Genomic DNA, 14,592 nt, shown 5'->3' on the forward strand with positions numbered 1-14,592 from the left:
CCCCACCTACACTGCCCATTGCACAATTTCCACTGAAAGCCCATCCTCAACATCAGCAGAAGAACCTACGTGCTATGACCGGCACTGAGGATATTCCTGGGGAAAATTAAGGGACAAATGCAATGCTCATTCCAATGAAAAGATATGTGACCTCAGAGGTCTAATGTAAATTCTTACCTTGAAGAGGCACAAGACAGCATAGTGATTAGGTACGCAGGCTCCAGGCTACGGATTCAAATCCCAGCTCTGTCACTTCCTAACTGTGTGATCTTGGGCAAGACGCTTAACCTCTTTGTGCCTCAATTTCCTCGTCTTTAAAATGGAGAAAATAAGAGCAATCATCTCATAGGACTGCTGCAAATGTTAACAGTGTTGGTACATATAAACTGCATAAAACAGTGCGCAGCACATAGCAGGTATTCAGTAAAAGGATTTGTTATCAGTTTCTTCTTGGAGGGTAGAGGGGGGTGCTTTTGTACTTGGTGAGTTCCCTGAGCATACACAGGTAGAAGTTTGCAAATGAATATAAGGTCTCTCAATACCCTGATGTTTTGCTTGGGTTCTCCCAACTCCCACAAATCATAGGTCACAAAGGTACCAAGATTATAGAAGTGCCACACGCTGTCTATAGGGAAGATGAACCCAATGTAGCTACCCCACTGCACTGCTCCTGCCAGTTTTGAGAGAAGTCCCCATCAACATCCAACTGAAGAAGCATGTATTAACGTAACCCTAATTGCCCAACTTCGGCCATGGCAGGATCAACACAAACAAACCACATAATACCCTTCACTCATGCCTTCACCTTCTGCAAGTGGCATAGGGGTTCTCAAATATTTGATTTACATTTCGTTTAAAACATATTTTAGCCATCTAGACCATTACGAAAATGTGTAACATGCCCAATTTTGGTACTTGGAGACCACCACCCCATTAACTTAGGATACGAGATTAACTCATTTTTATACAGACCTCTGAATGAAGTTTTCCTCTTTTAATTAAAGCATGCCCTGAGACTAAAAGTCAAGCTGTGCAAACCCCATTGCTATTAGCAATGACTTAACTGTGTTAAGTCAGGATTCCTTGGTGCTATGCAACTGAAACCAAAATCTGGAATTAAGCTGGGTCGTGAAATGAATATAACTCTGTAATTTGATGCATGGTTCCTGACTTCAACTGCTGATGCTCATCAAAATGGCATCACTGTTCACACTGACTGATTTTATCCTACATAGGTATCGGCAATGTGGAATTATAAAATGAATGCATGCTAATAAAACACTGCTTTGTCTCAAATATTTAAGGGCTCCAAATAAAGATTTTATCTTTAAAAGGAGTTTGAGACCCTACACTAATGGTTATATTAGTATGCCGCAGTTCCCCTCAAAGCCCACCTGCGTATCTCCTCCAGGGTAATCTCTCCATTATACACAACTGTGACTCTCTCCTGCTTTAACGGTCTCAGAAGCTCCCCCCACACTTCTCATCAGACAAAGGAGGACTTCTTGGCTTGGCTGCCACTTATTCACAGGTGTCAGACCCTGTTCTAGGTCCACAATCACAAAACTACTTGCTTCCCAGGAAATATCAGGTGTTTCATGCTGTTCCCTTGGTCCCAAATGGCCTTGTTCTCTCTTCCCCTCCTGGCCATATCCACGCCCCTGCCCCAGCTCATTGCTGACATTCATCAGTCAAGGCCCAGCTCAAGCAGTCTCCTTACCCAGCCACACACCTTATTCATGCTCCAGAATGAAGCACCTTGCACCTGGCCCTTATTGAAATGATTGGTGCACATCTCTAATCTCCCCCACATGATTATGAGTTTCTGCTGAAATAGTGAGATACTTATCTCCACATTCTGGTATATGACAAGCATTCAATAAAAATGAAGGGAATGAGTATGGAGGGGAAAGGGAGGGAAGGAGGAAAGAGGAGACAGGAAAAGGGAGGACAGAGGGAGGGAGGAAGGGATGGTCAGGGGTTAGCAGGACAGATTGGGGAGGACCTGATCCTCCACAGTGATCATCCTCACAAAACTAAACACGGCTTCTCATGCCACACTGCTCACCTCCTAGGAACATAAAAGACCTTCCAGATTAAGCTGTGGCTGGACTACCTATGTGACTACTCTTGTTACTTGCTCTTTCAAGATACTAGTACCTTTGGTGTAATTTCAGTTCCATGACAATAAAAGTAATGAGACAGAATCACTCCTCCTATACAGACAAGGAAACTGAGACCCAGACATGTAAAGTGATAGGCCAGGGTTAGAACCCAGGATTCCACAGAGAGCCTGATCTGATCCCTCTAAGGGCCCCAGTTTACCTCCCATTGTGTGCTTGCACGTATGTGTACGGGAGCACAGACAATTTGGCAAGGCACTGTGGGGGCTGGGGGCTTAGTCTTTTCTACTAAAAACATGATTCAACTAAGGCTCGCCTTATTGTGAATCAGAGGCAGCATTTTGTTTTGGGCTTTTTATTCTGCACAAATACGTTGGTATGGAAACCACATTTCTGAGGTTATGATCGAAACACCATTTGCCTCCATTGGTTTTCTTAAAACCTTACATGCTGATAGTAGGTGGGAAATTTCTACATTTGCCACATCAGTTCTTTCTTGGCAACAAGCAACTATCTGTAAATGGTTGTACAGTAATTGTAGCAAACTCTTTCAAAGTATTTCATATTTGTGCTCTTTCAGCAAATAATAATAGCCGTGTTTTAGTGTTTGCCTGCACCTAGCCCATGAACCCCTCGAAGACAGTGCTATTCTTCTATTCAGTTCTGGGTATTCCAGGCTCAAGATGGGGCACGATAGCAAGGAGACATTCAATAAATGGTGACAATAAATGTGACAAGTGGCAGATGTACCAATAGAGATTAGAAGCAATAACCTGTTACTTTTGCCTAGCTCCACACAATCTCCGAGGCCTTCTGGTTATTTCATTTGACTTGGTCTCCCCATCTACTCTGTGAGTTATGTAGAACATATGTTATTAGTCCCGTTACATAGAGGAGAAAATAGGAACTTCGCAAAGTCAGAGACAGCTGGGCTCAATCACAAGGGATGAAGGCCAGTTCGGAACCCAAGCTCCAGGGGTCCTGGACCTGGCCTCCCCTAAATGCCTCCCATGTATCATGTGATGGAAACCCAAACCACGGGCTCCAGCATCAGGCTGCAACACCCTGGACGTCCTCTTCTATTTATTCTCCTGTTTTATGAGCATCTTCAACAGTGATTCTCTTTTATTTTTTTAAGTTTGTTTATTTTGAGAGTGAGGGACAGCACACACGCACATGTGTGCAAGGACGGGAAGGGGCAGAGAGAGAGGGAGAGAGAGAGAATCCCAAGCAGGCTCCACACTGCTAGTGCAGAGCCTGTCTTGGGGCTCGATCTCACAATGAGATCGTGACCTGAGCCGAAATCAAGAGTCAGAGGCTTAACCGACTGAGCCACCCAGGCGTCCCTACAGTGATTTAATTGTATATTAATTGCTGTGGGCTGCCCTAACAGAATACTACAGACTGCATGGTTTAAAGAACAGAAATCTATTTCTCACAGTTCTGGAGCCTGGAAGTCCAAGATCAAGGTGCCATCACGGTCAGGTTCTCGTGAGAATTCCCCTCTTGGCTTGCTGATGACCACCTTCTGACTGTGTCCTCCTATATAGCCTCTTCTCTGTGCTTGTGAGGAAAGAGAGAGAGTGCTGGTGTCTCTTCCTTTTCTTATAAGGACACCAGTGAAGACCTCATTCAACCTTAATTACCTCCCAAAGGTCCTATCTCCAGATACAGTCACATTGGGGGTTGGGGTTTCGACACATGCATTTGGGGAAGACATAATTCTGTCCATAACAAGTTCAATCCAGATTTCTCCAAAATGCATACAGATTGTATCCTGGCTCCTCTCCCACAGACCTCCCCTGACCCTACACATCCATTTTTCTAATTAGCTTTGGCTTGCCTTTGTTTTAGCGAATTCTGTCTGTGAGAGAGTTCTGGAATATAGTTCATTTGTTCACTAGAGTTTTGTCCCTGTGTTTATCTCAGTTAATTTCTGAGGGCCAGTGAGTGGGAATCATGAATCACTCTATTTTTCCACTGAGCATGAGTCTGGGGACTGCCATGAGGGGCGGGGGGGGGGGGGGGGGGGGTGGCTGATGTAAAGTGGAGCCCCTTGAAATGTAGCCAGGGGCACTTTATAGCATCTGGAAGAGTGGGTGGGGGTCTACTTTTGTCATCTCACCTCTGTCTCACATGATGGGCTACAGTAAATATCAGCCCCCACAGAGACCAGAAAGAGAAGCCAGCCTCGTTCTGGTCTTCTTACTTAATAAGACCCTGTCCAATAGGGCCAGGACCAGGATGAGGCAGGAGCCAGCCCACCCTGTGAGATCCTGAGAGCCATGCCTCACTTAACCTCACCCTAGGCCTGACCCTGCTGTCCTGGACCTTTTTGATCGTACCCTCCCTCAAAGGAGGAGCTCGCAGGGCTGAGGTCACATGACCACTCAGAGCCCATGTGCCCCCTTCTAGACCCTGGAATTCAAGTGGCCCCAAGGCTGCATTCGCCTCTTTCCCTGAGGGCAGACCCCACTGGTGGGCACAGCCCTAGGCAGGAGGAATGCCCTCCTGGCTGCCTACGAGGCCCTGTGCAGGAGGGCAGGGATCAGGAGGTGGGAAGAAAAGGTAGCCACACGCCAGTTCTCCCCATCCTGCCATGCCCCAGGAAAGAATCCAAGGATTCTAGGATTCTAAATTTGAAGCTGGTATTCCACATCTTTAAGGAGGTATATTTGTCATGGCAAGACATTTTCAATTGAATGATCTGCTAGTTTGATGTGTTACTTTTAACTCTTTAGACATATGGTATATTCCATCCATGCTCCTGCCCAAGCCCCACAAATGTTCAAGTGGACCTGGGGGAAGCAGTCTTGAGAGGCTGACTTAAGATTCAGAAGCTCCCATGAGGACATGACCACACATACGTGCACACACACATATATGCACACGTGCACATGCGCATATATACAAACAAGCTAGTACCAGAGGTCTGTGTTTCTTATATGTGACCACTGTGATTCTTCCTAGTTATTTATGATCACATCTGCCAGGGTAGTGTTGAGGTGGTGTGTGTGTGTGTGTGTGTGTGTGTGTGTCATGGGGAGGGAGAAGCTAAAGGTGGGGGGGGCCCTGTACATGGAAACTGGCCAGAGTTCGATCTGCCTCTTCAAGGTTAGGGGAGAAATTCTGTAGAGCCTTATCGCAGACTCCCTTTATGTCTCCTCTTCCCTCCAGACCTTCAAGTTTCATAGAATATACATACCAGTATACACACAGACATGTGCCCAAAAACACACAGAGACCACACACACACACACACACACACACAGACATATGCAGACACACAAAGATACACATACACAGGCAGACACACAGATACATAGACACACACACAGTATGGATCCTATCACTTCCCAGAAGCCGCTACCAGTCCCTCAGACTCTCCTCTTTTCTGTTACCTCCCGCCACCAGCTTTGACCCATTAGGATTGAGTGTACAAAAAGTGGTCCGTCTTTTGTTGGCCCCAGGACACTACGATGCTGTACTGTCTTGGACGTGCATGCAGAGGTGACACTGGACCCTGTCCAAGGTCACTCTCAGCTGAAAGGTTCCAGGTCCCAGCCCCAGGCTAGGCTAGGCCACGACTAATGTCACTTCATGATTGTGCCCATTACCAGGGCCATGAATACAAATGAGTGCAGCCTGGGGCCCTTTCTTTTGGGGTCCTCATTGGCAGTGCACCCTACCAGGCCCACCACATGCCCCTGGGTTTAAGAGGTTCTTGGACCCAAGCTGTTGGCTACTGGTTCATGTAAGGGACAGAGCAGAAGAGTGGAGGGGACGCTCTGGCCTCTGGGGGGGTCACAGAGATGGCCTAAGTAGCCTCCTCACAGCCTCACCTTCCGCTCCTCCCCAGGGTCCCTTCAAAAAGACTGCCTGGAGTCTGGCTTTCTCCCTGAGTCCCAGCCTGGCCTCCACCTGCTCCAGCCCCTCCCAGACAGGATCCGCTGTGCAAATACAGGGCCACCGCCAAGTGTGGGAACAGTAAATCTTGCCTCGCTCTTTTATTCATGCCCTCACCTCTGCAGACAGTGCCGAGGCAAAATAAACCCCACAAAATCCCTGTGGGCTCCAGCAGTCTGGCAGTCTCTTCTTTGCTCTTCTCTGCTCCCCTCCGGAGGGCAGAGGCTGGAGAAGAGACCCACCCGCCTCCCAGGAGGGCGATAGCCCCCTCTTATCCTCCTCCCAAGGGGGCTCAGTGAGCACCTCATGCCAAGCCCCAGACCAGGATCTGGGGACCAGACATGAGTGAGACCTGGGCAAAGTGGGAAAGCGATGTTCATGGCTTCCGGGAGCAGTGCTACATGTACATCACCCTCCTTGCCTCCCCCAAATTGCAGGAGGGCTTCTGGGCCTGGAAGGATCAGGCTATGTGCCCAGAACATTAGGTGAAGCGACAGCTGTCCTGGCTGCCATCTGAGGGACCACCGTAGGGAAGGACGGACAGCCAGGTCTGTGGGAGACTTGCTCCGAGGGCCTCAGGGCCAAGGCACTATCTGCTAACGTTGCAGCCTTGACAAAACCATCCAGACCTCGAGAATTCCAGGGAACCTTCTCTTCCTCCAACTCTGGGTCACCAGGGAAGCTTTCTTTTAAGCCCGATTGGACTGGAGGAGGCCGAGGGGCACTAGAGTTTACAGAAATGCCTTTTATACAGAAGGGAGGCAGCAGACTTAGCGTGACCCATTGGTTTGCCCGGATGGTAGTTTCAGTGTTAAAACGAGGTCAATCAGGGGCGCCTGGGTGGCGCAGTCGGTTAAGCGTCCGACTTCAGCCAGGTCACGATCTCGCGCTCCATGAGTTCGAGCCCCGCGTCAGGCTCTGGGCTGATGGCTCGGAGCCTGGAGCCTGTTTCCGATTCTGTGTCTCCCTCTCTCTCTGCCCCTCCCCCATTCATGCTCTGTCTCTCTCTGTCCCAAAAATAATAAACGTTAAAAAAAAAATTAAATAAATAAATTAAATAAATAAATAAAACCAGGTCAATCCTAGGCAAATTGGGAAGATAGGGTCACCCTGACTGAAGGGCCATGGGAAAGGATTCTCCCTCTGTGAGGCTGGTAACATGGCCAGGAACGGGGACAGCTTGAACCAAAGCTGCCTGTTAATGGTTCTGGTAGCCAAAACTTTTCCTCACTACTCGTCCTCATGCACGGGGAGAGGCTGGGGAGCAGAGGGGGTCCTGCGGCCAGCTCAGGAGCTGTCAAGAGAAAATGGGCAAAAGGGAAGTGTCCGTGGGTCTTTGAGGTAAGGAGGAAATTCCCTCAGTGTCTTTAGGAGTCTGCAGCCCATGAGGCCCCACACAGAGCCCAGGGTGTCGGGAAGGAGCTGAGGAGCAGCTGAAACAGTTCCAGTCACGGGGCTCAGCCTGTCCTGGAACCCTTCACCCCTATACAAACGCTGGACAGACGGACATGGGGAAAGACGGCTTTTCAAATTGCCCGGTGCTATCTCTCCCCTTTCCCCCAGGACCCAGAGGGCGAGCCTCAAGGGAGAGCAGCTGTGAGTGCCCTCCTCTTATGGGCCCGAGGAGCCAGAACAGTCTTGGTCCTTTAGATCTGTCCCAGGGAACAGGCAGCTGCCCATTGTGTCCCAACTACAGGGTGTGGGGCAGATGTCTCCGGGGGTGACAGAGGTTTGCGTGAAACCTGACAAGGCAGATGCCATGGAGACCACCTGGCCCAGACTCCCTATTTGACAGGTGAGAGCCCAAGTTTGAGGGAGGCTGAGTCGTTAGCTCAGGAAAGCAAACTCCCAAGTGGTTGGAGACCTAGATTGGGACTCTACACCCTCAGAGGCCACAGCCAAAGATTCCTGGGGAGGGAGGAGGCTCAGGAGATGAGCCGGGCCCTGTGAGCCCCGCTGCCTTCCTGCAGCCCTCACCCCGCCCTGGGAGAGGCACACAAGGGCGAGACCGGCGCCTTCTGGAGCCAGGACTCCTCTTTCTGTTTTGTCTGAGTCCCCAGCTTGGTCTGCTCCAGCACCAACCCCAGGTATAAACCCTCCAGTGGCTTCCCCTGGGCTGCTCTGACCCGGGGCCTCCAGCGCACGAGAAGTGTGCCCGCCTGCCCCGCGTCTTCCTGTCCAGGTAATGGAATGTGTAAGAAAGATCAGCCTTGTCCTCAGGAGTAGGAAGCTACTCCAGGCCTCCTGCTAGGAACTCTTCTAGAGGCAATGGTATTCAAGACAGTTTAAACAGCCATGAGCAACCCTGGGCTCCAATGGGTCAGCAGGAGGCAGAGCCCCAAGGGTGAAGTGTACCCCAAGAGTGCATTCTGATGTGTCTGAGTAGAGGGGTGGGGGGATCCGGACCAGATATGCTGAGAGAGGCTGAATAGTGTAGCTGGGTTCTCTCTTCACTAGCCTGGAGGGTCCTAAGTGCATGGCCAGGAGAGGGCAGAGCACAGAAGGCAATAGAGAGACTGGGGAAAACCATCCCCTGACAGCTGCTGTACCAGCTTTTAGCATTTATAGCATTTCCAGTTTTGTCCTACTGTGGGTGAGCCCAGCACTTCCAAAAATAAAATGTAGGAAAGAGCTTGAGAAATGTTCCTCAGGAATGGCAGGCCTGCCCCCTCATTCATAGCAGCCCTTCTAGGAAAAGCACGGAAGTTCTAACAAGTAGAGAGAGCCTGCATCCCACTATACCTTCCAGACCCCAAAAGCACAGAAAAGGAGAACGTTTCCACCCTGGGCATGGCAGCCAGGAGCAACCTGCTTATGAAGTCTCCTGGGGCTCACAAGCTCTGCCCAGGCAGGTGGGATGCTGAATCCTTGGAAGGGACAGACAAGTTTCCTGCACGGAAATGCCCTGACTTATTCCACGATAGTCCCCTAGAGCTCCCTTCGTAATTATTGCCTCACCACGCAGCTTTGTGCCTGGCTGGCCACTAATAATTTATTACAAATAAGTCTCCTCGCTCCAATAAGGCAGTCAGTTTCTCAACCTCTGAATTCCCTACAGAGCTTAACACAGCTGGGCACCCAGCTGGTCCTCTTTAAAATCCTTCTGGACCTGAATTTTCCCACCCTTCCTTGCCCCCATCCCCACTGCTGCACTCCAGCAGCTGGCCCAGGAGAAAGAGCCCAGGCACTCTTTCTCCTCATTTTCCTAAGAGTTGGATTGGCGGGTGCCAGCCAACAAAGGAAGAGCAGGTGGGAGCCTCTGAGTCTGCAGATCTGACTGGTAGCTTGATGAAAGATCCTGGGATCTTCTGTAGGTAAACAGGGAATCACTTTTAGCAAATTCTCTAATTAGGGTTCTCTTTATCGTCCTCCTGTGGAAGATACTCATTTGTAACGTTTAAGTCAGGCCATCAATCTCACGGAGAACTGGAAATCTGTCAGAATATTGCCTAAGAAGGGTCTCTGGCAGGAGCCACTTAACTTCTTCCCAGGTTTTGGTTGCCTCACCTATAAAAAGCAGGGATGGTGATGCATTTGTGTAGGCAGGTGACTCCACTAGGTGATAAAGAACCTTTCACGTCTACACTGCTGTGCAACACTGGACCATCTCGTTCATCCATGTGCCAAACGGTGATGTGGGTGTGGAATAAAAAGATCCAGGGTTCACTGGCGCTTACTAGTGGCTGGTCTTGGGGAGATGCTTCATCTTTCTGAACTAATTTTCTTGCCTATAAAGTGGGCACAATAATAATATCTTCACCGCATAGCTAGTGTGAGATCTCAATGAGGTACACGTGAGCTGTGTTGATAAAGTGTAATAGCCCCATGTTACTGATTATTAACCGGCTACCATGACTATGATAAAGGAAAACCTCCCTTTAAATAAGCAAACACTCACAGGGTCATGAGAAACACTGAAAAGATTATAGTTGATGGATTTGCAGGTAACTCTTTCCTGCCCAGGGGGATCAGCTGCCCTGAACCTGCCTCTTGAGATGGGGACTCACCAGAGTCAGGTGGTAAATGTTCGAGCTCAGGGAAGAGGCTGGAGATCTAAGAGCTGGGTGGTGGGGGGAGGGGGGGGATGAGGCTGTCTGTCACCTGCCAGAGTCTCTCCCCCACCACTTCTCCAATGTGAGAGCCAACTCCCAGCAACCCCTCCCAGGTAATACAGCGACAGTAAATCGAGGTCCTTATTTTTTAGTGCACTTCACCAAAAGTGAGCAGACCCTCCAGGAATGAATATTCATTTGTACTACCCCTCCAAAAAAATGCTGATAAATTCATGAAAAAGTTGTTATTGCTAAACGCTAATTGCATTTCCTTGGGTAAGCACCATAAAAAAATTCATTGCACTTTTTAGAAACAAGATGCCAAGTGCATTTTAATTGCTAGAGAGAAGAGAGTCGGGGAGAAGCTTAACCAGGAAAATGCTAACTGGGCATAAACTCAGAAAGAAATCTCCCCGAGACAGAAGGCCCAGTGCTGGAACAGGAGCCAAGGAGACAGAGGTCTCCCAAGACAGCACTGACTTGGGGTGGGGGGGAAGGTCCTCAAACCTGTGCATCAGCCCATCTGGACGGCGGGCGCTCTTTGCTGCAGGTTATGACATGTAGATTCAAGAAATGTAAAGAACTGAATAAGTGAATGCCCAGATTCTAGAGAGAGGAGCAGGAGTCAGATCCGGAGATTTAAGAAACACGTATGGGAGGAAAACTGTAATTCTATCCTTTTAGCGTGTGTGTGTGTGTGTGTGTGTGAGAGAGAGAGAAAGAGAGACAGAGACAAAGAGTGTGTGTGTGAAAGAGAGACCGACAGAGACAGAGACACAGATAGAGAGTGTGTGTGTACGAGAGAGAGAGACACAGAGAGCAAGAGAAAATGAGGGACTGAGACCCTATATCACTTCACTCCAAGACAGGAGTCCTTGAACCAGTTCACAGAACTGTCGTTATAAAAGCAAAGTCCTAACTGAAGGCCAACCAGAGCATTCTTACATGTCCCCGACCCTGCCCGGTCGGGTCAGCCACAGCCACTTGAGAACACGCAGAGTGGGGAGGATCCTGACTGCATGGGCTTGCCCAGCCTTGACCCCATCTGCCCAGAAGCCTCGGGGCCAGGGGCTCCTCTAAGGAGGCACTTTCCTTGCCTGAGAGACATGGAGAAAGCGGTCCCAGGGCATCCCCGAGCATCCTCCCAAAAGATGCGTGCAGGGAAGGGCAGAGGGGGGAGGGCGGGTGCCCAGCTGCCGCCAGCAGCATCTTCCTCCCCCGCCCCTCCCCCCACTTTTCCAGCCCAGCCCCATCGGCTCTCCTGTTACTGAGGCTCCCTGGTGAGAAAGAGGGACTCAAAACCAGGGCCCGAGAGGAGAGGCCCGGACCCGGAGGCTGGCCTGTGGGCGATGACTGTCTTGTGTGAAAGGAGGTCCGTGCCTTCTGCACCTGGGTCTGCAGCTCCTCCTCCACCTGGCGGGCCTGCCAGAGACCCAGGAAGAAGTGTGAGGCTGCGTGTGGTGCGGTGGAGGAGGAACAGGGCTGGGAGAGGGGGGCCTGGGGTGACGGAGGAAGGAGCCAGACCCATGATGGCCCCAATACCTACCAGCCGAGAAATTTCCATTTGAGGAAACCACCGTTCAGAACCTTGGTTTCCACTTCTATCAAATGCAGCTAAAACTATTTCTCTAGGTTTTCTGTAAGGCTTGAATGAGAACAGGGGTTTATGTGTCCCCTGAAACTCTAAAATGTACTACCGGCCACCTGCCCCTGTGCCCAACCCTGGGGAGAGATGCTTCTCATCATCACGCCCTGCATCTGTTAAGTACTTTACACAGAGGACCTGTCTTCATGCACATTATCCTCCTGGGCCCTCCCACTGAACAGATGAAGCCAAGTGGCTTGCCTGATGTCACACAAGAATTAATCCCCTGCTGAACCCACACTGCAAAATGCCGAGCTCTCTCCAAAGTGCAGGGAGTGCAGGCACTCACAACTGCCTTAGAAAGCAGGAACGAATGATGGTCGGAAATACGCCCCCGAACAACATGAGGACCACCCACCACAAGCCTAGGGCTGCATGGCTGTCTCGTGGTAATCTTACCTCACTACATCGCCGCAGGAGCATTCGAGGTAGCCGTGAGCTACTACCAAGAAACTGGGGCTTGCCAAGGTTAGGGACGGGCCAAAGCTCCCCCAGTAAATGGCAGATCTGGGCTACAAACTCAGGTCCACTCTTCCCTAGCTAATACTTAAATTGATAGAAATCCAATGCATTCGGTGCTATAAGCATCACTTCCTCCTCCCCATCTAGGGACCATTCTTCAGCCCCGAGCAGCGCCCAGACCTAAGAGCTGAGCATCACCCAAGGGTTGGGTCCTTTATAAAGCTGCCCGCCCACCCCTGCCCCCACACTCACCCTCGCAGTGTCATGGATCCAGTCCAGGAACTCGGCAACCTTGGCATAGACGCCAGGGTGATTGGGCTCCGCGCAGCCGTGGCCCCAGCTGACCACCCCCACCAAGTGCCACGTGCCCCCGTCCAGGCACACCAGGGGGCCCCCGCTGTCACCCTGAGGGATCCGGACGTAGAGACACAGAGAAGCGGGCAGTTAGTCCTTCCTGGTGGAGGCGCACCAGAACTCCCCAAAGCACACCCTCTACGCTAGGCCCCTTCTGCTTCCAGCATGGATCTCCGCTCGCCTCGTCCCTCCATTAATCCTTAGCTGCACTACTCAACTCGCCTAGACACCCATCCTCCTAGAGAGGCTGCTCAGACTAGGGGCCAAGCCCCAGCAGGAAACCCCTCATCCCCGCCCCCAACCACGGTCCCGCTCACTGCTGCACCTGGCACGCGTCGGCCCTCCCGTCCACGTAGCCGGCACACAGCATGCGGGGGGTAAGGGCCCCGCTGTACATGCAGGAGCTGTTGCAGAGCCGGGTGCCCAGCAGGGGCACCACCGTGTCCTGCAGCGTGTCTGAGCTGTGGGCTGCGGGAGGCAGACATGGAGATGGAGGGATACAGAGCCGGGCCGTGGGGCACAAAGCAAGGCCAGGAAGACACAGCAGCTGGAGGGAAGGTGGTTAGAGGCCCCGGAGACACGAGACCCAAAGAGCAGAGCCCAGGGTGGGAGCTGTGGACCCCGGGAAGGAGGCAGGGGTCTGTCAGACTTAAGAGTGAAGAAGGCCAGAAAAAGGGCAGGGGTATAAAAGGCCTGGCTTCAGGGGAAACTCAGGGGGTGTTCTCCCAGGAAGACCCAGGCAGGGGAGACTGAGGCCAACGATGACACCAGAGAAAAAGGGGGTTGGCACTGCCATTTGGCCCAGGGGGGGAGGTGGACATGGGAGGTAGAGGTGCGTCACCTTGGGGGAGGATGCTCCCCCACTCCCCCACCCCTTTTGTACCCAGGGCCCTGGGAGCTGACTCACTGTGGCTGGGGTCGGTGTGGCCCCAGCCAGACACCCAGCACTGTGAGCCCCTTGGGAAATCTTGCTTCTCAGCTGGCAGGCACACAGCACCCACAGTGTCTGTAGAGAAGCAGTTGGTTCTGGGCTCCACTCAGGCTCAGCTTCCCTTCCCCACCACCTCACCCTCAGCCTCGGGGAAGAACCAGGCCTGGCAGTTCCTCCTCACCCCCTTCTCAAACAACCCTGGTTCCCGGCCTCCACCAACCAGGTCTCCTGTAAGGTTGTGCAGGTCGTGCACCGTACCACATTGCAGGGGGGGGCACCATTCGCACAGAGGACAATGTATAAACTGCAGTGTGCAGGGTGCCTTCTAGGCTGGGCAGTGCACACCTCCAACCCGGGGACTGAGGGAGAACGAGAATTCCTTCTGAGCATCTGTACTCCTTTGGGACTTCACTTGGGGTGTTGGATCCCTCTTCCGGAATTGTTTCCAAAAGTGTGGCAAGTTCTATGGTTGGGGCCCACACTTGTCAGGTGGCACGTAGACATGCCATTAAATAATCGCTGATGGGGGCGCCTGGGTGGCGCAGTCGGTTAAGCGTCCGACTTCAGCCAGGTCACGATCTTGCGGTCCGTGAGTTCGAGCCCCACGTCAGGCTCTGGGCTGATGGCTCAGAGCCTGGAGCCTGTTTCTGATTCTGTGTCTCCCTCTCTTTCTGCCCCTCCCCCGTTCATGCTCTGTCTCTCTCTATCCCAAAAATAAATAAACGTTGAAAAAAAAAATTAAAAAAAAAATAATAATAATCGCTGATGCGTGAGGGGAGGAAGGGTTTTCTTCTGGGTTCTCCTTCAGTCCCTCGAACTACATCATGGAGAAAGATTCCATGGGGTGCCCCTGTGTGGCTCTCCCAGTGCCTGTCAACTTCCCCCTAAATACGGAGACAGCAGGCCCAGACGCCAAATTCTGCAGAGGACTTGAACCCTGGCTCGTTTTCGCTCTGTGTTTTCATGGTTGTTACCTATTTGCTACAAGTAATGTGGGCTCTCCAGTTAGGCAGTAGCTTGAAGTTCGCCTTTTAAAGGTACTTAAGTCAATTTAGGGGCGCCTGGGTGGCTCAGTCGGTTAAGCATCCGACTTTGGCTCAGGTCATGATCTCGCTGCTT

The 14,592-nt window shown here is 51.3% G+C and overlaps 1 protein-coding gene across 9 annotated transcripts in view; it reads right to left on the reverse strand.

The window, feature by feature from the left end:
* Positions 1–14,592, reverse strand: part of TMPRSS5 (transmembrane serine protease 5) — a 92,574-nt gene that overhangs the window by 49,482 nt on the left and 28,500 nt on the right. For 7 of the 9 annotated variants that reach the window (XM_040483041.1, XM_040483048.1, XM_040483047.1 and 4 more), the window contains 7 exons: positions 13,450–13,548; positions 12,868–13,010; positions 12,441–12,593; positions 11,027–11,503; positions 9,537–9,757; positions 3,563–3,686; positions 178–312 (listed from right to left, as the gene is read on the reverse strand). In XM_040483041.1, the coding sequence (XP_040338975.1) occupies positions 3,605–3,686; positions 9,537–9,757; positions 11,027–11,503; positions 12,441–12,593; positions 12,868–13,010; positions 13,450–13,548 (1,175 nt within the window). In that variant the 3' untranslated portion in view covers positions 178–312; positions 3,563–3,604. The remainder of the gene's footprint in view (positions 1–177; positions 313–3,562; positions 3,687–9,536; positions 9,758–11,026; positions 11,504–12,440; positions 12,594–12,867; positions 13,011–13,449; positions 13,549–14,592) is intronic. The other 2 variants (XM_040483050.1, XM_040483049.1) reach the window with 2 other exon arrangements.

The sequence above is a fragment of the Herpailurus yagouaroundi genome, unplaced genomic scaffold (genome assembly GCF_014898765.1).
Source record: "Herpailurus yagouaroundi ecotype Mexico unplaced genomic scaffold, PumYag 161, whole genome shotgun sequence".
Taxonomy (NCBI): Eukaryota; Metazoa; Chordata; class Mammalia; order Carnivora; family Felidae; genus Herpailurus; species Herpailurus yagouaroundi.